At 37.2% G+C, this 23,548-nt stretch overlaps 2 protein-coding genes across 2 annotated transcripts; both read left to right on the top strand.

Annotated features, from left to right (window-relative positions):
* The first annotated feature begins 60 nt into the window (after window positions 1-60).
* LOC113513965 (pancreatic triacylglycerol lipase-like) lies at window positions 61-11,629 on the top strand. Its single transcript, XM_031911955.2, has 8 exons — window positions 61-220; window positions 869-1,037; window positions 2,321-2,469; window positions 3,851-3,952; window positions 5,267-5,413; window positions 7,826-8,018; window positions 8,522-8,662; window positions 11,495-11,629. The coding sequence occupies exons 1-8, from the start codon at window positions 172-174 to the stop codon at window positions 11,550-11,552; spliced, it is 1,008 nt and encodes a 335-aa protein (XP_031767815.1). The 5' UTR covers window positions 61-171; the 3' UTR covers window positions 11,553-11,629.
* Window positions 11,630-13,532: 1,903 nt separating this feature from the next.
* Window positions 13,533-22,732, top strand: LOC113519513 (lipase member H-like). The gene is made up of 8 exons (XM_031911956.2): window positions 13,533-13,687; window positions 14,460-14,628; window positions 17,134-17,282; window positions 19,444-19,545; window positions 20,416-20,562; window positions 21,024-21,216; window positions 21,830-21,970; window positions 22,613-22,732. The coding sequence occupies exons 1-8, from the start codon at window positions 13,639-13,641 to the stop codon at window positions 22,668-22,670; spliced, it is 1,008 nt and encodes a 335-aa protein (XP_031767816.1). The 5' UTR covers window positions 13,533-13,638; the 3' UTR covers window positions 22,671-22,732.
* The last annotated feature ends 816 nt before the right edge of the window (window positions 22,733-23,548 follow it).

Raw genomic sequence — 23,548 nt, 5'->3', positions numbered from 1 at the left:
CAAGTACATTTAAAAACAAAAACAATGATAAATTACTATCATTGATTATTATCATTATTATCACAATATATAATAAATATGAATAATAATGAGTCATGGAAAATCTTAATTAATTAATCGCCTAATAAAAGAGTGAGCTAGATTGCAATTTCGTTGACAATACTGACAAACATGGCGGCGTTTGGACTTCTGCTTCTTTTCGTTGTCGCTACTGTGTCAGGTTTGTTTTTTATTTATATTTTTTTGTTTTTTATAGGGTAATAATGTAATGGTAACCTCGCCGGGCTATCGGGATACGCTGGCGGGGCACCAGTGAGGGATAGGTGAGGATGAAAAGGCAGGTCAGTTAGCCCATCGTGACGAATTCTGTTTGAATTAACCACGACGGTTTCCAGGGGGAACCGCGTGCAGGCGACCTGGTAGGGTGTATTTTTTAATGGATGATAATGTAATGGTAACCCTGTCTGCGCTATCGGTTTACACTGGCGGGGCACCAGTCAGTGATGAGGATGAAAGCAGGTCACTTAGCCCATCCTGGCGTATTCAACTAGAATTAGCCGCAATAGTTCCCAGGGGGAACCACGTGGAGGTCGACCTGGTGGGGTGTATTGCTAGCAAATGGGATTCATTCACCATACCATTTTTACCCATAAAAAAAAATACATTTACGCGCACATGACACCCCTAATGTTGCAGGCGTCCATAGGCTGCAGTGGCCGTTTACCATCAGACGGGCTGTATGCGTATTGAGCCGCATGCTCGTTTGCCCCCTGTGTTGTAAAAAAAATACTTGTTTACCACCTTCGTGGTATAAAAAATTACTCGTTTATTTATTTTTATTTTCTCTTATCCATTTATTTTTTTATAGCACTACCGGCTGACCCGGTTATTCTGAAATATGACGAGAACCGGTTCGGATATGTCCGTGGACCGGACGGCACCCCACACCTGGTTGACTCGTGGATGAAGGTCAGCGATTTGAGTGAAACAGCGAGATATAATCCTTTAAGGCAGAATGTCTACCACCTTTTCACCAGGTATTTATTTATTTATCCTTTATTGCATAATAAAATTGTACAAACGGCGAGCTTAAGCAATATGGCATTCTCTACTAGCTAGCTATTAGGTAAAAACAAAAAGCATTTGAGGGCAGTGGTAGCGCACATACATTACACAAAAAAAATTTAGAATTTTCTAATTTTTAAGTCTAAAGTTAAGAGCTGTCAAAACCATTGACAGTGGCTGTCATTTTAATTAATACGTGTATATTAATTTATAAACAACAATTATATAAAAAAAAAAATTGTTCCCAATTAAAATTAAAAAAAAAAAGAAAATGAAGAACGGGAAATTTATAATCAAATTCCTTGCAACACTAATAAAGAGCATGCATTGTTTTAGTTTAAAAAAAAAATGTGATAAAATTCAGTCAGCCAAAGTGAGGATTAGCAGCTGACAACATTTTTACATATTTTTAATACTCAATACTCTGTCGAGCAAAGTCGCGAAAAAGTGTTTGTAGATATATATGTAGGTAACATACATCTACTAACAGTTTTCCGCAACTTTGCTCGCATAAAATAATGTATAAGGTATCGTGTATTCTTTTTTTTTTACACAACTTAGAATGGCAAACAAGCTGACGGCCCACCTGATGTAAAGTGGTAACCGTCGCCTACAGACACGAGCAGTACCATGGACATAACAGAGTATACTGTTTCGCCCATGATACCCCCCATGCGTTGCCATTCCTGAGGACTCAGGTGTTATTCCTCTGTACCTTGTAAATTCAAGTCATATCCCACCTTTCAAACCGAAACACAGCCATGCATACACAACTGCTTCACAGTAGAAACACGAATGGAACAGAGGTACCCAAGCAATCGACTTTTGTACAAATATAAGCTATCTATCTATCTATATATCTCATCCAAATCTATAAAGTATTTTTTGCGTGAAAGAGTAACAAACATTAATCGGGGCGACATGGGAGGAGGGGGTTGGCATTGCTAGCAGCGTACTAGTCTCACTGCCAGCAAAATTCTCTGTCAGGTCGACATCCACGTGGCCCCTCCTAGAAACCATCGTGCTGAATTCCAGGTGTATTCATCAGGATGGGCTAACTGGCCTGCCTTTTCATTCTCACCTACATGGTGAGGTGACACCCACTGGTGCCTTGCCAGCGTATACTGTTAACGCAGGCGGAGATACCATTCCATTATCATCCATTAAAAAATCAAACATACATCCATTTTCATTGACTTTTGATTTTATAATAATTATAAGGATTTCTCAATGGTTCTGTTGTACTTTATTCCAGGGAAAACCCCACTGTAAGCCAGCCTCTGCTGATAGGAAACGTTGGACTTATCGGCCTGACCAACTATGATCCGCAGCGTAGAACGATCGTCCTTCTTCACGGCTGGCTAGACACGGCCACTGCTGACTTCAACGCTGTTCTAGTACCAGGTAATCTATTTAGAACTACTTTTATCACGCGACTTCACCCATCAGTATGTAAATTATCTTAATATGCTAAGCCTAGATTGTATAGATAGAGCATCGAGCCTCAAAAACAGGTCAAATTTTTGTCAGATAATTGTCAAATTAGCTGATTTTTACATCAGTGTTCTATATACTTACGCATAAAATGTATCTTGACGTGTTATTTAATAACTAAAATGAGTGTTTACACATTAAAAAAAGATGCAGAAATTATAAGATCAAATAAATATAGAAGTTATAAAGGAATCACTCGTAACTATTTATCATGCAAAGTTGTTGACCTGTTTTTTGAAGCATTTGTATGGAGACACGTTATTTATATAATTTAAGGGCAGAAAAACGTTTGCCTGTAATGTTATAAAGAAGAAAGATTACATTGTTTCTTTCTAATGGATAAACTCAAAAATTGAATGATTGATTTTAAAAATTCTTTCACTCATAGAAGGAGGGAGACTGTACAAAAGTCGATTGCTTGGGTACCTCTGTCCCATTCGTGTTTCAACCGTGAAGCATGGCTGTGTTTCGGTTTGAAGGGTGGGATATGGCGTGAATTTACTGGGTACAGAGGAATAACACCTGAGTTCTTTTTTTTTATGTTACTTAGAATGGCAAACAAACTGACGGCCCACCTGATGGAAAGTGGTAACCGTCGCCTATAGACATGAGCAGTACCATGGACATAACAGAGTATACTGTTTCGCCCATGATACCCCCCATGCGTTGCCATTCCTGAGGATTCAGATGTTATTCCTCTGTACCCAGTAAATTTACGCCATATCCCACTCTTCAAACCGAAACACAGCCATCCAAACACAACTGCTTCACGGTTGAAACACGAATGTTCTCAGGAATGGCAACGCATGGGGGGTATCATGGGCGAAACAGTATACTCTGTTATATCCGTGTTACTGCTTATGTCTATAAGCGACTGTTACCACTTTCCATCAGGTGGGCCGTCAGCTTGTTTGCCATTCTAAGTTGTATAAAAAAAATCAATCCTCAAATGATTTTTGAAAATTTTATCCACCCATGTGAAGTCGGATCGAATAATATAAATAAATCGGATAATATAAATATACCATTAAATTTACTTATGTTTTCAAAATAAAGATGTCAGCCCTGATGGAAAGTGGTAACCATCGCCTATAGAGGTACACAAGCAAACGACTTTTGTACAAAGTCTCCCTCTGGTAGCATATGGTATTAAGCTTGCCATTTGTACAAAATTTTATTATGCAATAAAGAATAAATAAATAAACATCTTGACACGAAGTTTTAATATATATAAGAAGTATTAACAGAAAGTTTCTAGGAAGAATCCTATATAAATACTTCTCTCTTCTAGCTTTCCTGGAGGCTGAGGATGTGAACATCATTGTGGTGGACTGGAGTGCTGGCTCGAACACTGCTATTTACATATCCGCTATTGGCAACACCGTGCGATCAGGTAAGTAAATCCTATTTTCATGCTAACGGTATATGCTGGTAGAAAAGACAGTTCAGTTAGCCCATTGTGATAAACATATTTTGGAATTCAACACGATGGTTTCCAGGGGGAACCGCGTGGAGGTCGACCTGACAGAGTATACTGCTAGCAATGGACTAGTAGTCCGCATTACTAACAATCCCTTCCCCTCTCTATATCCAGATTTACATCTATGTGTATACTGTAAAAGTGTGACGTCACAAGGCAGTTAGGGTCGTGGGTATGACCGTCGTGCCCACAACGATGGGTTCACGCTTGTTTTCTGGTAATAAATATAACCTATTTATTTATATAAAGCAGTTGTGTTTACAAAAGATTCAATAATTAATTAATTAACATTAATGCATGTCGAAAAGTAGTCGAAAAACATCGAACTAATTACGAAACGCGTGAAAAACGCGTGTCAACCGCATGTATGTTTCGCTGTAAATAAGCCGCTGCATCGCTGAATTATTTTAGACGCACAAAAAAAAACAAGTAATAATAAAAACGCTAAATTTCAGCACAGCGTTTACGCTGCAGCGATGTTTTTTTACCGAGGCGTACCTCCTATTGTACCTCCAAAAAAATAAATAGGCCTAAATCCAACGCAACACAGCGGCTGCAGCGCTGATTTGAAGCGGTACATACACGTGGTAAACACGCGTTTTTCACGCGTAAACATTATGTATGTACGTAATAAATAAAAAAGAAACAAAAGAAAACAGCTAGGTATAGGAAACCAGATAATTTAAATATTAAACATTTACACATTTTCCATGTTGAAAAGATGGCAACAAAGCTGGTTATAACCGGTTACTGCGGATTGCCATCTGTGATACAAGTATCACGTTATATATGTATATATAATAAAATTGTAAATGAACAATGTCTGTCAATGTCAATATGTGGAAAATATTTGAGATTGATTTGAGGACTCTAATTAGGCCACCTGTTCCTTTCCTGTCGTCTTCCTTGACTGTTCGTGTCGTAAGGTTTCTTATTGGATGATAATGGAATGGTAACCCCAGCTGCGCTATCGGTGTACACCGGCGGGCACCAGTAAAGGATGATAGGTGAGGATGAAGCAGGTCAGTTAACCCATCGTGACCAATTCAACAAAAATCGTTCACGATGGTTTCCAGGGAACCACGTGGAAGTCGACCTAATAGGGCATATTGCTAGCAATGGGACTGTCAAGCTCCATTGCTAACAATCCCTTTCCCCTTTTAAAATATCACTGATTTGAGAACCCCCTCTTTCTTTGAAATTTGTTGAAAACCTTTGAATTTTTAGGTGAAAGCGTGGCCGACTTCATCAATTGGCTCAATTCGGTTACTGGCGTCACACCAGACAGATACCACATCGTGGGGCTGGGCCTTGGTGGTCACCAAGCTGGTATTATTGGTAGAAACGTGGACGGCGAGATTGCGTACATAACTGGTAAGACTATATTATTTTTAAGACCCATGTTTCTTTTTTTTATGCAACTTAAAATGGAAAACAAGCTGACGGCCCACCTATTGGAAAGTGAAAAAAAAATTCATCCCAACCATCTGGACAAGTGGCGGTCCTCCACCGTGCGTTTTTCAAGGCACTTTCTCCCACGCACAACCACTCTTTGGAATCAACTTCCAGCAGCAGTATTTCCGAACCGATACGACAACATAACCTTCAAGAAAAGAGCATATTCAGAATAGAATAGAATAGAATAGAATAGAAATCATTTATTCAAATAAACTTACATTGAAGCACTTTTGAAAAGTCATTACATTTTTTTTAATTTACCGCTCGTTCGGAAAGCTGTCTCATCACAAGAAGAACGAGCAAGAAACTTGCGTGATGCTCTTTTAAATAATTTTATTATTATTTTACATTTTTAAGTTTAATTGTGTGAATACAAACCACCAATTAGCACTAATTCAATTAAATACTCAAAAAGAGAAAAAAAAAATTGAATACATAACCAACTGGTTAAACAATTAATAAGAGGAAATCAGTCATAGTGATTAGAGCAGACCAGTCCCTACAAGCAGCACCCGTTCACGAGTATGACGGATGAGCCAGCCATCACTGCGCTCGACCATATTTTAGGGAGCCCAATGACCCGGCCCACCACGCCGCCACAAGTCTGGACATTTTAGTGAGCATGACTACTCAAAACACTAGACCACGTCAAAGCTACTCACAATTGCCATCTGATAGTTATAGTATTCACATTTTACATAAGAATGCATGCGGCAATTAATACAAAAAACCGCTACGCTTTCATATTTCTAAAATTAATCAATTAAATCAAGAAAGCAATGAGAAAATAAAATTATAACGTTGTATGCTAATAAACTAATTATTTACTTGATATGTTGTCATCTATGAATTCGTCTATCCTGTAATAGGCTTTCTTACATAAAAATTGTTTAATATAAGATTTGAATTGCCTCTCTGTCAGATTTAATGCAGATTCCGGCAGTTTATTATAAAATCTTATGCAATTACCATAGAATGAATTACTGATTTTGTGCAGACGGCATTTAGGTAAAATAAGCTTATTTATATTGCGTAAGTTTCTACTTGTACAGTCTTTGAGTTTTTTAAAACTCGCTAAGTTCTTCCGTGTATACATAATATTTTCATAAATGTATTGTGAAGTAACTGTGAGGATATTTGAGTCTTTAAAGCACTGACGTAATGACTCTCTCGAACCCATACCATAAATAGAACGTATGGCTCTCTTTTGTAAAACAAATATAGTATTTATATCGGCTGCTTTACCCCACAGCAGTATGCCATAAGACATTATGCTATGGAAATAACTAAAATATACAAGTTTAGCCGTCGCCACGTCTGTTAATTGCCTAATTCTTCTAATTGCATATGCAGCAGAACTGAGTCTACTGGCCAATTTTGAAATATGGGGCCCCCATTGTAATTTCGAGTCCACTGTTATACCTAAAAAAACTGTATCATTAACAAAATTTACTATTTCGTCATTAAGCAATAACTGTTTTATTATTTATTCCTTTTTAAAAGGCCGGCAGCACACCTGCAATGCCGTAGGTGTTGTGGGTGACCATGGGCGGCGGTAGTCACTTACCATCAGGTGAGCCGCATGCTAGTTTGCCCCCTGTGTTGTAAAAAAAAAAAAAAGTGGTAACCGTCGCCTATAGATATGAGCAGTACCATGGACATAACAGAGTATACAGTTTCGTCCATGATACCTCTTATGCGTTGCTATTCCTGAGAACTAAAGTGTTAGTTCTCTGTACCCTGTAAATTTCTTTCAACAAGACGAGATGCTGCTACTCAAAGCACCATATTCCTTCTGAAGAAGAACTTTGGAACTCTGAAGTCGAAGTCGAAACAATTGTCGGAAACGACAAACGAAGTAAATTCATAAAATTCCCGTTACACATTGATAATTTAGTACTTTTTAAAAAAAAAATCCTTTTTTCTCTTCAAGTCTATTGACCCGACCCGGCTTCGCCCGGGTAGATTCTTTAAAAAAGGAATACAAAGTTTTCTTTAGGTTCAACATGCACGTAATACCCCTGGTAATGCAGACGTTCATAGGCTACGGTAACCGCTTACCATCAGGTGGGCCGTAAACTTGTTTGCCACCTCAATGGCAAACAAGTTACAAAAACATTGTAAATTTAAATAAACGCACAAGTGACCCAACCATAAGGCAATCTGTTAATGCTATAGACATTTGGATTTGATTGATTCATTATTTCGATTTATTATTTATTTTATTTGGAGGATTTTTCTGTGATAATTTTTACAATTTTTGGCTACCTATTTATTTTATATTAGTAAAACTGTCTATACAAAGTTCTAATTTAAAACTTCCTCCAGCTCTGGACCCTGCTTCGTACGGATGGGTTCTCAACAGCAACAAATTCAAACCTGAAGATGGGCAATACACCGAAGTGATCCACACCAACGCCGGTGTCCAGGGCTACGTGGGAACCCTGGGTGATGTCGACTTCTATCCTAACAGTGGTGTTAACATGCCCGGCTGTATTACACCTGCTTGCGATCATGCCAGGTGAGTGAATTTAAATATAATAATAATTCTGGGTCCAAAGGAGACCAGAGGGAGACTTTGTACAAAAGTGCATGGCTGTGTTTCGGTTTGAAGGGTGGGATATGGCGTGAATTTACTGGGTACGGAGGAATAACACCTGAGTCCTCAGGAATGGCAACACATGGGGGGTATCATGGGCGAAACAGTATACTTTGTTATGTCCATGGTACTGCTCATGTCTATAGGCGACGGTTACCACATTCCATCAGATGGGCCGTCAGCTTGTTTACTATTCTATGTTGTATAAAAAAAAAAATAAGATACCCTGTTCTATAAGGAACAAGGCAACAACAACTTCGAGTTGGCTTCAGTTTGGTGTTCGTTGCCTCATTTCTTATAACATAGAATATCCTGACTCGAAGACCAGGTGATCGGTGCAATTGTATGGTACTTCTTATAAAAACAATACAAGTATTACCACAAATTTGTCCTGCCTCCCTCTAATACGTACCTTGCATTTTTAGGTCCTACTTCTACTTCGCTGAGTCTCTGGTCAGCGGTGGGTTCACCGGTCGTCGCTGTGCCACCACCACTGCCGCTATGGGAGGAGGTGTCTGTCTTGCGAGAGGCAATCTGAATTTGGGCGGCATTGAGCCTAAGACTGGGTAAGATAGAAGATCTTTTACCTTTTAATTGACTGAAGTTAGGTTGTATTTCTGAGCGAAATTTCTTTTTACAACTTAAATATCTAACAAGGTGACGGCGCATCTGATGGAAAATTGGAACTAGGAATAGGTGTGGGTAATATCGTTTATTTATTAGAATAGAATAGAAACATTTATTGCCAGTAAACTTACAATATAAAATATAAATGACATATACAAAAAGTGTCCCACATCCGGCAAAAGGAACCGGCTCAGCGGATGCTGTGAGTGTCCCAGCGCAATGTGAACAGCTACACAGCGCTGGTTTTCAGCCAGTCCCTCTCTTATAAAACAACCAAAGTGCAGGGTACCACTGTACATTACTTATTTATGATATCTAATCAGTAACTATATATTCGATTTTAAATACATGTTATCAGCAATTTTTATAATCCGGAATTCTTTACAATATTTAGGCAATGTGTGTACCTAAAACGTTAAGATGAAGTATGAAATATTACCTCTTTTACTTACTTTGCCCAAGTATTCTTTCAAAATTGAATACGCAGCCGGCAATGTTTGTAAAAGACGAGAGTAGGGAAAGGTACTGTTGATCGTCTACGATCAAAGGTTAAGAACAATTGTTAGAAGCTATAAAAAATGCAAAAACAGTCGAAATAGAATCACCACGGAAATCACAACATATTTAAGAATTATGTTATTAAAATTATTTACTTTATTTTATTTATTTATTCATTAGTACAGATATGTGTACATGGCGGACTTAATGCTAAAACATTCTCTCCCAGTCAACCATAGGGAAGTGTCAGAATACTCGAATGCGGTACTAGTAATTATTGATAAAAGTACATAGATACTAAAATTACATATATAAACGAATAGATATATATAAATAACAAATATACTTACACATATATAATATATACCATATTATACACGAAATCGAGCATATGGGCAATCGTGTAGAACAATGTCATCACTGGCAACACGCACTTGCTAAATACCTTGGTCATCAAACTTTGAGGTATTTTGGAATATTTAGGTGAAAGACCAAATGTGGAATATTTCATACATTACTTGGATGCGTCAAGTATTCTATACATTGTCTAGCTATTTTTATTTATTTTATTTATTTATTTATTTATTAAACACATAAAACAGATTATAACCATAGAAAAAAACTTAAGTAGTAGTTACATTTGTGAAATAGCTTTACCAGAGGGAGACTTTGTACAAAAGTCTTTTGCTTGGGTACCTCTGTCTCATTCGTGTTTCTACCGTGAAGCAGTTGTGTTTGCATGGCTGTGTTTCGGTTTGAAGGGTGGGATATGGCGAGAATTTACAGGGTACAGAGGAATAACACCTGAATCCTCAGGAATGGCAACGCATGGGGGGTATCATGGGCGAAACAGTATACTCTGTTATGTCCATGGTACTGCTCATGTGTATAGGCGACGGTTATCACTTTGCATCAGGTGGTCCGTCAGCTTGTTTGCCATTCTAAATTGTATAAAAAAGTATTCTGTACATTGACTAGCTATTTTTGTTTATTTTATTTATTTATTTATTAAACACATAAAACAGATCATAACTATAAAAAAACTGAAGTAATAGTTACATTTGTCATACAAATAGATTACAATCCAATTACATTATGTGCACAGCTTGTGTAATTTTATGTAAAGCAAGCAAATATAAAAAAGAAAATACTTAAAATGCTATATAAATATATAAAAGATAAAAGTATAAAAAATATATATTTCTATTATTATTATAGCTATTCTATTATTATACCTGAATTATACAGATTGCCAGAAACATATATATCGTACCAAATTTGGATTAACTTTTTTTTTTCGTTTAATTAGCATGCATTAATACATTAAAAAAAAAACTGGATTTTCAGTACCACTTAAACCTCTTGGGCTTGCGTGTGATACTTTACATTTGTTTCTCAAATATCAATATTTACATTAACATTCTGCTGTTTTAGCAAGGTTGGACAGTAAATAAGCTTTCTATAAGCTATAATGTAATATTATATGCGGTGAAGTTGATATATCGCCCGCATTAGATTTGATATCTCTCAAATCGAGTCCAACATCTATTTTAGTACTTAGTAAAAGAAACTCATCACCTATTATGAGTACGACATCGTCCGTATCAGATTCATTACCGCCCACACAGGGCCCACCGGTTCCAAAATCTTAAAGCGCTATGGATATCAAATACCAGTACGAAGGGATGGCCTATTCTATGGCGGGACCACGCGGCCGTTCCTTAAATATATTTAAGAGATATATTTTCATAAAAATTCTGTATTAGTTTTCAAAAAAAGAACCGAGTTTTTTTTTCTTCTTTCTTTTACAATAATTAACCCTTCTTTGCATGTTTTTTTTTTTTTTATTGGTAAAATAAATCAAGGTGATATAATTCATGTTCAAAATTAAAGGAAAAATAGTCAAGAAAATAAATTTGGCAGCTATGTTTTTTTTCTCCGCAATGGACATTAAAAAGGTATCCAGACACGATCAACTTAAAGTGAACTTGTTCTTTTATATAATTTTTGGGCGTTTAATGTTGTGATGGAAATTTCCACCATTATGCAAGGAAGGGTCAAAATGGCAAACACGCTGACGACCCGCCTTATGTGAAGTGGTAACCGTCGCCTGTAAACATAAACAGCATTGTAGATATTACAGAGTTTATTTCTACTATTATGTCCACTAAGTACCAGCTATTCAAGGACAGCCGCTTCAAGACACACGAGTGGGACAATGGTACCCATGCAGACATAAATGTTTATTTCAATATGTGATATTTCTTTTTCAGATCTTCTGGAATCTATCACTTAAGGACCAATTCTCGCCCACCATTCTCAAGAGGTTGAAATATTATGAAATTGAATTAAGACTTGGACTTAGTAATACTTATTATTATTATAAATAAATAAATATTTTAAATGCATTTTTTATCTCTTTTTTTTGTACAAAATGAGATTCTTACATACCAGAGGGAGACTTTACAAAAGTTGTTTGCTTGGGCGCCTCTGTGTCATTCAGGTTTCTACCGTGAAGCAGTTGTGTTTGCATGGCTGAGTTTTGGTTTGAAGGGTGGGATATGGCAGTGAATTTACTGGGTACAGAGGAATAGCACCTGAGTCCTCACTAATGACAACGCATGGGGGTATCATGGACGAAACATAACACTCTGTTAAGTCCATGGTACTGCTCATGTCTATAGGCGACGGTTATCACTTTAAATCCGGTGGGCCGTCAGCTTGTTTGCTTTTTTAAATTGCATAAAAATGCGGACAGACTGTGAGTATATGTATGTATGTGAATGAAAGTGTATGGTCGGGTATGGAAATGTACTCACACACGTGTATAACATATGGTTTTGTATTTAAATTATTCGCGACGATTGTTTTTAATTAATTTAATATTAATATGTTTATATTTTCTATGTAAATATTATTTTATAAGGAAACAGGCTGGCCATAAACAATTGAGCTACTTCGACTTTCTTTTTTATTTGTAAATAGGTACTAATCGAATAATTAAAAATAATATTTTTTTTTAAAACAGATTAAGAGGTATATGCACTTTGAAATAGATAGATAGATACTCTTTATTGTTTCCTCCAAAAGATTACAATAAAAAACCTATTATAAATATAAATAATTACAAGAAATGATCACAGCGAGAAAACAATGGGCGACCTTATCTTTTACAACCATATTAAAACAAATTGAAGAAACCGCCAAATTTCAAGGACAGTCCATAATTTCTTCTTTCTCCAACTCAAGATTGTCTGGAAGAGTCACTTCTATTTATATATTTATACTCATTTTTTCTCTTTGCAACTAGTTTTTTTTTTAGTTTAAATATGAATATAAAATAATTCTTACATAAAAAAAAAAACAAAAATATCATAATTTCAGCCATTAACTGCCCACTCCTCCATGTAGGCCTTCCCCATAGACTGGCAAATGGAACAGTCTTGAGCCACTTGCATCCACTGACTTCCTGCAATGTATTTGAGGTCGTCGCTCCATCTAGTTCCTACTAGACTACTTTCTAGTTTTTTTTTTTTTTGTAATGATTATTTTATATTCATATTTAAACTAAAAAAAAAAAACTAGTTGCAAAGAGAAAAAATGGGTATAAATATATAAATAGAAGTGACTCTTCCAGACAATCTTGAGATCGTGAAAGAAGAAATTATGGACTGTCCTTGAAATTTGACGGTTTCTTCAATTTGTTTTAATATATTTGTAGAAGATACAAATTTCAAAGTGCATATTTTGTAGTGTGACCAGGAGGTCACCCTACAAAATAAGAGCTAAAATAAAGAAATAAATATAGATAGATCTCGTATCTATCTATATTTATTATTAATCCTTTTAACATTAGAAATACATACGTAAGTAACTCTTTCACACAAAAAGTGCTAAACTAAATATGGTTGACATTTCATACACAAATAGGTTACATCCTAACTGAGCACATAGAATATTTTATGTACTGATTCACATAAGTAAAGCCCCAAGATACAGCTATTTAAAAATAGATAAAATATACAAAAAAAAAATATATAACAAAAATATTCCCTCGCAAATAATTTGCCGTTTTCGATATTTTGTGACGCAGTAAGCTGTATACGACCATTCGATTTAATTTATAAGTACTTATAAGTGATTATTAAACCCAATCAGTGAAAGATTGAAGGTGATAAATAGACATGACCAATTATCTAGTCACCCATCGAACGCAATTACTTCTATCTTAGGATTAGATGGTTCGAAAGAAAAAACAATGATAAAACATTATAAATTTTGATGTTTATCTAAAAAGAATAAAAAAAAAACAATGCTATCACCTCATTAGTGACGTTCAAAATGATTCGTCTTAATTAGATAGTAAGGTACATAAAACAATTGACAGCTTGCCATTCCATTAAATTCACTGACAAACATGGCCACGCTCGGACTTCTGCTTCTATTCGTGGTTGCTTGTGCTTCAGGTTTGTTATATTTCTATTATAATTATTATTATCCACTGCTGAAGATAAATCCCCATAAAGGGGGGTTTTAAGAGGATAGATACCACGCTTGGTGGGCGGGTTGGCAAATACAGTTAGGCTTTGGTGATGTTTTAAAAGAGACGCTGCTGGCTACACCTCGTTCATTTAGTTTTGCATTAAGCTCTTAAACGGTTTTTACGACATCCAAAGGAAAGGAAGGGATGGCCCATTCTATTCTATTCTTTTATAATAAATAGACAAAAGAGAGTGTCTACCATTGGGGAAGGGTTTGCCAGTAGTTGCCACGCTTGGCAGCCGGGTTGGCAACCGCAGTTAGGTCTTTTGAGATATTTTAAGAGGGACGTTGCTGCTCATCCCTCGACCATAAGTCTCCTTAGTCGCCTCTTACGACACACACGAGAAAGGAAGGGGGTGGCCCATTCTACGCCGGGACCGACTCGGCGAAAAAGCTTCTAAATACTCAGCGGGCTATGGAGAGGGCTATGTTCTGAATCTCTTTGCGTGATAGAATCCGAAACGGTCCTCGTTTCCGCAAAATAACCGACATAGCCCGAATGATAAGTAAGCTGAAGTGGCAATGGGCTGGTCACATAGCTCGAAGAACCGATAACCGATGGGGGATAAAGATTCTTGAGTGGCGACCGCGTACGGGAAAATTATCATACACAAGTTTCGATTCCAACGCCATATTTCTTGTTTAATTTTAACTAGTGACCAGCCACCTCAATCTTCTTGTCATTTCTGTCTGCAGCACTACCGGCTGACCCGGTTATCCTGAAGTACGATGAGAACCGATACCAGTACATCCGTGGACCGGATGGGACCCCACACTTGGAGGATATGTGGATGAAGGCAAGCGACCTCGCTGGAGTAGCCAGATACAACCCTGACAGGCAAAACGTCTACCATCTCTTCACCAGGTATGTGTGAACTCAAATACAATATTTACTAATATTATAGTATGGCATGCTCTTGTATTAATCGATGATAATGGAATGGTAAACCCGCCTGCGCTAATGCAAGCTAAATACACTGGCGGGGCACCAGTCAGGGATGATAGATGACAATGAAAGTAGGTCAGTCGGCCCATAGTGATGAATTCATAAAAAACACGCAAGTTGGTTTCCAGGGAGAATTGCGTGCAAGTCGACCTGATAACGTATATTGTTAGCAATGAGGCCTCTAGTCCCATTACTAACAATTCCTTTCCCCCCGCTATGGTATGGTATTGGTACGGTAACCTCGCCTGCACTATCGGATTACTCTAACAGGGACACCAGTGAGGGATCCAATGGCAATACGGGTATACAACAAGTTACCTTCAGAAATAAAGGATCTTCCGATAGAGACATTTAAATCAAACTTATTTCATTTTCTTTTGGAAAAGTGCTATTACACAGTTATTGAATATTTAAATGACAAAAAATGTAATAAAAGATGTAATGTGTTAAAAATTACCTAAAATATAAACCATAATTTTATATGATAATTTGAAATAAAGAATACATTATTTTGAAAAACCTTTGGATTTTATAATTGTAATATAATGTAGAAACTAAATACAGTTAAACATTTGCATACCTCCGCGGGGTGCTGCATGTTGTGTGCCTACTTGTATATGTAACTTCTTATTGTACCATGTAGCAAGCGAATAAATATGATTTCATTTGATTTGATGATATGTGAGCACGAAGTCGTACCAGTTGGCCTACGTAACGAATTCGCCATGAATTAACCAGAGATTGTTAGCAATGGAAATTAGCAATCCTATATATAAAAGCCAAAGGTGGTCATTTCGAATAAAATATTTCTTTTATTTTTTGACTTTTAAGACCTTAATAAATATGTAGGTAGGTATAAATATTTTAGTAATATTACATTATTTCACAAAAAAAAATGCATTTTCATTTGTAACAGAACTTATGGCTGAACTAGGTATATATGCACATAAACCTTATAAATATATATATAAACAAAGACTAATCTCGTCATTGCGAATGCTAATATAATTGGGAATTAAATGCGTTTGAATACAATTAGCACATTTGTAGTAATTACAGGGATTCGTGGTAGCAATACATTCTCGTTTCTGAACTTCGATAACATATATATATATATATATATATATATATATATATATATATATATATATATATATATATATATATATATATATATATATACTTACTTCATGAAAAGGTGAGATTTCAATCTTTTCATGAAGGAAATAATGTATTAATATAATAAAGTTTGTTCGTTTGAACGATCTCTGAAACTACCAGTCGGATTTTAAATATTTCTTTTGAATTTGATAGCTCAGCTCTTGAATTAGCTTATAAGCTATTCGACATCACGACACGACGACGAGAGAAGCCACGTTGATCGGCTAGTTTCAAAGACATATCTATATGCCCCCATCATACCAATAATCTATTATCCTATAATTTATAACAAGGTATCTATTAAAATGTATTAATCTTTTAATTGTAATTAATTTGTTATCAAATTGTAACATTAATCAATCTTCTTATCACACTAATGATAAACCCTTAGTGAAAATTCTTTATTCTTTTATCACCTTCATCATATCAGCCTTTGATTGTCCACTGCCGAATATAAGCCTCCTTCTTGGGGGTTTTTTTTAATGTGTAATAATGGAATGGTAGCCCCGCCTGCGCTATCGGTATACGCTGGCGGGGCACCAGTGACGAATGATAGGTGACGATGAAAAAGCAGGTCAGTTAGCCAATCGTGACGAATTCCACTTGAATTAATCACGATAGTTTCCAGGGGGAACCGCGTGGAGGTCGACCTGATAGGGTGCATTGCTAGTTATAGGGAAATCAGACCCCATTACTAACAATCTCTTTCCCCCCCCCCCCGCCCCTTCTTGGGGGATTTTTCCAGGAGTTGTTAGACTTGGCCAGCGGTTTGGCAACTGCAGTTAGGCTTTGGAATTGTTTTAAGAGGGACACTGCTGGTCAACTCTCGCCCTCCCTTAGTAGTTTGTTACGACACTATTCTATGCCGGGACCACACGGCGAGAATTTATAAAGTACGGGGACATAATGACATAATGTCCACTCACTACCGCCATGCTATGCCACTGTGTTAGGTTGACTGGAAGAAATCTCTTTTAGAGATAAGTTCGCCTTTGCTAACTTCAGATAGATAGATAGATACTCTTTATTGTTTCCTCCAAAATATTACAATAGTAAACTTATTATAGATACAAACAATTACAAGAAATAATCACAGTGAGAAAACAATGGGCGATCTCTTGCAGGCAACCTTTGGATGGAGAGGAGTAATTATAAACACTTTGATCGGAGACACGATGATATATATATATATATATATATATATATATATATATATATATATATATATAATTTAGTATTTACATAGTGTTATCATTATTTCAGAGAAAACCCGACCGTAAGCCAACCACTGCTGGTCGGTAACGAGGGTCTCCTTTCCCTGACCAATTACGACCGCTCACGTAGAACTGTCATCCTTCTCCACGGTTGGTTGGACACGGCCACTGCTGACTTCAACGCTGTTCTAGTGCCAGGTAATTTCTGATGTCATTTCAATGATGGCTGGCTCCTGCGTCATACTCGTGAACGGGTGCTGCCTGTAGAGACTGGTCCGGTCTGATCACTGCAACTGATTTATATATTTTAAATTGTATGACCTGATACTGCTTTGTTGTTTGTATTCACACAAATTCATTATTTATATAGTTCAGCTCTTTGAAAAAAGCAACAGCTGAGTTTCTGGCCTGTTCTTCTCGGCTGAAATGAGCGGTAATAAAAAAAACTATAAAAAAATGCTTAAATCTAAGTTTACTTGAATAAAATTATTTCTTTCTTTCTTACAAGCTTGTTTTTAGCTTGCATTCTATGATAGTTTGTTTAGGTAAAATCACCGTTAGGTACCAGAGGGTGAGTTTGTATAAAAACCCTCTATCCCACTCGTGTTACTGCTATGAAGCAGTTGTGTCTGCATGGCTGTGTTTCGGTTTGAAGGGTGGGATATGGCAGTGCAATTACAGGGTACAGAGGAATAACACCTGAGTCCTCAGGTTTTATGCCTCTGTACCTGTAAAACCATTTATTAGTTCACATTTGATTTATTAGTGGAACTGAAGATTATCATCAAAGGAACATGGATTATGCCCTTATAACTCTAATTGTACCCTATTTAAGTAAATTAAAGGTAATTATGATTCAGGGTCGATTTTTTTATACAACTTAGAATGGCAAACAAGCTAACGGCCCACCTGATGGAAAGTGGTAACCGTCGTCTATAAACATGAGCAGTACCATGGACATAACAGAGTATACTGTTTCGCCCATGATACCCCCATGCGTTGCCATTCTTGAAGATTCAGGTGTTATTCCTCTGTACCCTGTAAATTCATACATATCCCACCTTTCAAATCGAAACACAGCCATGCAAACACAACTGTTTCACGGTAGAAACACGAATGGGGCAAAAGTGTCCAAGCAAACAACTTTTGTACAAAGTCTCCCTCTGGTAAGTAAGAAGTAAGAACATTCGGCAATACTCGCGTGACATCCCTGGTACTCCAGGCGTCTATAGGCTACGATAACCCTGTTTACCAGAGGGGAAAGGGATTGTTAGTAATGGAGACTAATAGTCCCATTGCTAGCTAGCCCTGTCAGGTCAACCTCCACCCGGTTCCCCTGGAAACCATTTCGTCATGACGGTCTAGCTGACCTGCTTTCATTCTCACCTATCATCCCTCACTGGTGCCCCGCCAGTGTATACTGTTAGCACGGGCATAGTTGCTATGGGCGGGGGTCCCGTGCCATTATCATCCATTAAAAAAAACCCTCGTTGACCATCACGGAACGTATGCTTGTTTACCACCATGGTTAATGAAAAATAATTAATGAAAATAAATTTTGCGTGTCTCACATTAACACGATGCGTGCAGCCGCATTGTTCTTCGTGCCGAAATTTTCCACACACCTTTCGTTCCGGTGACAATATTAATGTATGTAAATTATATACAATAATCGTAATCAATCCTTAATAATATTATAAATGTGATAGTGAGTTTGTTTGTTTGTTAACTCTTAACAACTGAACCGATTACTATAAAATTTAATATCTACGTACTACATAGGATGGTGAAGGATATAGGCCACTTATTATCCCATTTATTATAATATTAATTGGGATAAGTATCCCATTTAATATTTGTATCCTTGCTACGTGGACGTAATCATTGGTAAAAGTACTCTTATTGGAGGGGGGGGGAAGGGATTGTTAATAATGGAGTTTGACAGCCCCATTACCAGCAATATGCCCTATTAGGTCGAACTCCATGTGGTTCCTCCTGAAAACCATCGTGAACAATTCTTGTTGAATTCATCACGATGGGCTAACTGACCTGCATTATCCTCACCTACCATCCTTTACTGGTGCCCCGCCGGTGTATACCGATAGCGCGAGTGGAGTTACCATACCATTATCACCCATAAAAAAAGTACTTTTATAATATTATCAAAATGGCCGCCACGTAGCCACAAGATGGCGGATAGTGTACATTTTGTTAACCCTATTAATATGGGTATCAAATAAATGACCATAATGAGCACGAAACGTTGAAAAAAAGTAATTGCATTGTGTTTTTACAAATTCATTGATATAGTCGATTAAAGATAGTTTTAATAAAAAAAAAAACAATTATTCTCTTACAGCTTTTCTGGCCGTAGAGGATGTTAACATCATTGTGGTAGACTGGAGCGCTGGCGCTGATACGGGCGTTTATATTTCAGCTGTTGGCAACACTGTTACATCAGGCAAGTTATTTGGTTCTTTTAACTTATGTTTCTTAAGAACTTCCAAAAAAAGAAGTTCTTAATCTGTATTATTTTTAAGTGTATGTGTTTCGTTGCTGCCAATGCCAAAAAATTTATTTTTTACAATCAATAAAGTTCATTGGTAAATGTATTGGTTCCATGTAAATTATGTAATGACTGGAAATTAATTTTTCTTTCAACTCCAAAAAATTTTGGTGTATGTTTGAAAATATTTTATGAATTTTCAAAACTACCCCCACTTATACACACAGGCCGTAAGTTAGACACAAAAATCTTATTTGTATTTCTTCATGATTAATTCTTCCGATAACAAATTAAATTAATCCAGATCACAATAGGACAATAGAAAGCTCGTTGGGTTCTAATTTACTTGTCAAAATGTGGGCAAATCGAGTATTACATGGAGTAACGACATGAAGGTCAAACAGATCCTACATTACTAGCAATAGTGCCGCTAGCTCGCATTCCCAATCTTTAAAAGCGATTATGACTATGGCTGTTACGCTCACCACAAAGGCTACAGTTGACAAATGCCTCTGATTACACCCATTAGGAGGTAGGGAAGGGATTGTTAGTAATGCAAACTACCAGTCCCATTATTAGCAATATATCCTGTTAGGTCTGCCTCTACGTAATTCCCCCTGGAAACCACCATGCTGAATTCCTGGTGTATTTATCACGGTGGACTAACTGACCTGCCTTTTCATTCTCGTCTATCACCCTTCACTGATGCCCCGCCAGCATATACCGTTGGCGCAGGTGGGGTTACCATTCTATTGCCATCCATTTAAAAAACATCCATTAGGAATTGTACTTGTAAACATATTTAATTACTTCATAAACTTTCAGGCGAGAGCGTGGCCCGTTTCGTCAACTGGTTGAACTCAGTCACTGGCGTCACTGCTGATAGATACCACATTGTAGGACTTGGCCTTGGTGGTCACCAAGCTGGTATTATTGCCAGGAACGTTGATGGCGAAATCGCGTACATAACTGGTAAGTATAATGACAAAATGTTAGATACTCTTTTAAAAACTAATCGTCAAAATCTTCAGAGGGTAACTTTATAACAGTCATCTGCATATATATGCTGTCCTATCATATTTTGACGCAAAGCATGGCATGCTTGCATGGCTGTGTTCTGTTTGAATAGTGGGATATGACAGTGAAATTAAAGGGTACGGAGACATGATAGTCCTTAGGAATGGCATAGTTAGAGCAAACGTCATGTGCTGCCATTCCTGAGGACTAATATGCGGGATATCATAGGCATAACAGTGTACTTTTATTCCATGATATCCATGGTGCTGTTCTTGTTTAAAGGCTACAATTACCTCTTTCTATCAGGGAGGCTGTGACTGCCACTTCATGTTTTATAAAAAACAGCCAATAACAATATTAGGTTTCCTATAACTAGACCATATAACTTCTATTTCTTATTAATATATTTTCTTCAGCACTGGACCCTGCCTCATACGGATGGGTTCTCAACAGCAACAAATTGAGACCAGAAGACAGTCAATACACCGAAGTGATCCACACCAACGCAGGTGTCCAGGGCTATGTAGGAACCTTGGGTGATGTCGACTTCTATCCCAACAGTGGTGTTAACATGCCCGGCTGTATTACACCTGGTTGCGATCATGCCAGGTAAGATACTTTTATTACCCAGGTAGCAATCTATTATTGGTTAAAGGAGGGGATTTCTAGGAATAGAAACCAGCGACTCTGTTGCTATCAATATTAGATCAATCTCCATGAAGTTACAAAAATCATCGTAGTTAATTTCTGGTAAGTTCATCACGATGGAGCAACTGGCGTGACTTGAATATGGAGAAAAGTACAAAGTATAGATACTGATTCTTGCCATTGCCTATGTTACCAGAGAGAAGCTTTGTACAAAAGTAGCCTGAAGGTGTACGTCTTTCCCACTCGTATTTCTGCCATGAAGCAATTGGCAGTCAATATGAAGGGTGGAATATGGCAGTGGATTTACAGGGTACAGAAGTATACCACCATAACTCTCAAGTAAAGCAAGAAGAATACTATGAATTCATAGTGTATTTTGTGATCACTATGGTGTTGTTCATGTCTATCAGTAATCATTGTTACTTTCCATCTGGTAGACTGTCAGATTGAATGCCATTTCAAGATCCTACACCTTGAAATTAGGTCAGTTAACAGTGGAACTTGAAAAACGGCTTCACTCATCGATTAATGCCGCATCTTAGGCTACAGTATAGAAGTTTAAATCCATTTTCAGGTCATACTTCTACTTCGCTGAGTCTTTGGTCTCTGGTGGATTCACTGGTCGTCGCTGTGCCACCACCACCGCCGCTATGGGTGGAGGGCTCTGCCTTGCGAGTGGAAACTTAAATTTGGGTGGAATTGAACCTAAGACTGGGTAAGATCTTCTCACTTGACTATGTGTAGACTTAGGCTGTTCACAAAAACACCTTCTTCACATGGCACCTCCACAAAACTTTATGATTACTAATTTGTCTACCGCATCCACCGCTGTATGAAAATTGCGGAGTCTTTGCACATAATCGCTTACTTATCGCCAAATGCATCAAACGTCGCCATTTGCAATCAGGTAACAAAAGGGCGAATTTGTTCATAACAGTAACTTTAGTTCCTAAATCGCTCTATTATACCCTGCTTGAAGCGAAAATCGAGCAAAATTCAATTTTCACATTCTGTTTGCGAAAAGCGTAATCAAGAAGCTTAATGAAATACTAGCGAAAACCTATTATTTAAAAGAAGCATCTAACGTCCCAGTGTTGAGCAAATACATACTTAAATACATATCTAATGTTAACTGAGATTTAAAAAGAGTAACTGCTGAGTTTCTTATGGATTGTTCTCTCCTATAACAACATTCCACACCCAGCAGCAGAATCCTGAAAAATAACGATTCAAAAGAGCTTGTAAACAAATTTATTTGAAACAAATATCATTTATATTTCATTTCTACCTTTTTAACTGAAATGCAACTACATATATGTCCAATACAATTAATAATATAAAAATATTTCATTTACAGATCTTCTGGAATTTACTACGTAAGAACCAACTCTCGACCACCGTTCTCAAGAGGATAAATAATTATAAATTAAGACGTGGACTGATAAAAACCATTATATAAATAAACAATTTCGTTGTAGTTTGTGATTTTATTTTATTATCTTATACTCGCTACACGACTAATATGTACGCCTCTGTCCCATTCGTGTTTCAACCGTGAAGCAGTTGTGTTTGCATGGCTGTGTTTCGGTTTGAAGGGTGGGATATGGCGTGAATTTACTGGGTACAGAGAAATAACATCTGAGTCCTCGAGAATGGCAACGCATGGGGGGTATCATGGACGAAACATATACTCTGTTATGTCCATGGTACTGCTCATGTGTATAGGCGACGGTTACCACTTTCCATCAGATGGGCCAACAGCTTGTATGCCTTTCTAAGTCGTATAAAAAAAAATAAAAAAAAGTCGTAAGAGACGACTAAGAAAATTTAATAGTCAATGAATAGGCAGCAGCGTTCCTTTAAAAATATCACCAAACCTGCCTTCCTACCGTAGTAACTATTAGCAAAACCCCCCAATAGGGGGAGGCCTATGTTTAGCAGTGGACAGTTAACGGCTAATATGACATTGACGATGATAAGATAATGTGGCCTCGATAATACACGATATGGGGGAAAGAGATTGTTAGTAATGGAGACTGAGAATCCCATTGCTAGCAATATACCCAACCAGGTCGACCTACTCGCGGTTCCCCCTGGAAACTATCATGGTTAATTCCTGATTAATTCATCATAATGCGCTAACTGGCCTATTTTCATTCTCATTTATCACCCTTCACTGGTGCTCCGCCAGCGTATCCCGTTAGCGCAGGCGGGGTTACCAATCCATTTTCACCTATCAAAAAAAAATACAAAATATGAAAATATTTTTGTGTGAAATTTAAAATGGCAGTGA

This window comes from Galleria mellonella, unplaced genomic scaffold (assembly GCF_026898425.1).
Source record: "Galleria mellonella isolate WM207_F2 unplaced genomic scaffold, CSIRO_AGI_GalMel_v1 utg158, whole genome shotgun sequence".
NCBI lineage: Eukaryota > Metazoa > Arthropoda > Insecta > Lepidoptera > Pyralidae > Galleria > Galleria mellonella.
This window is presented reverse-complemented; position numbering and strand designations above follow the sequence as displayed.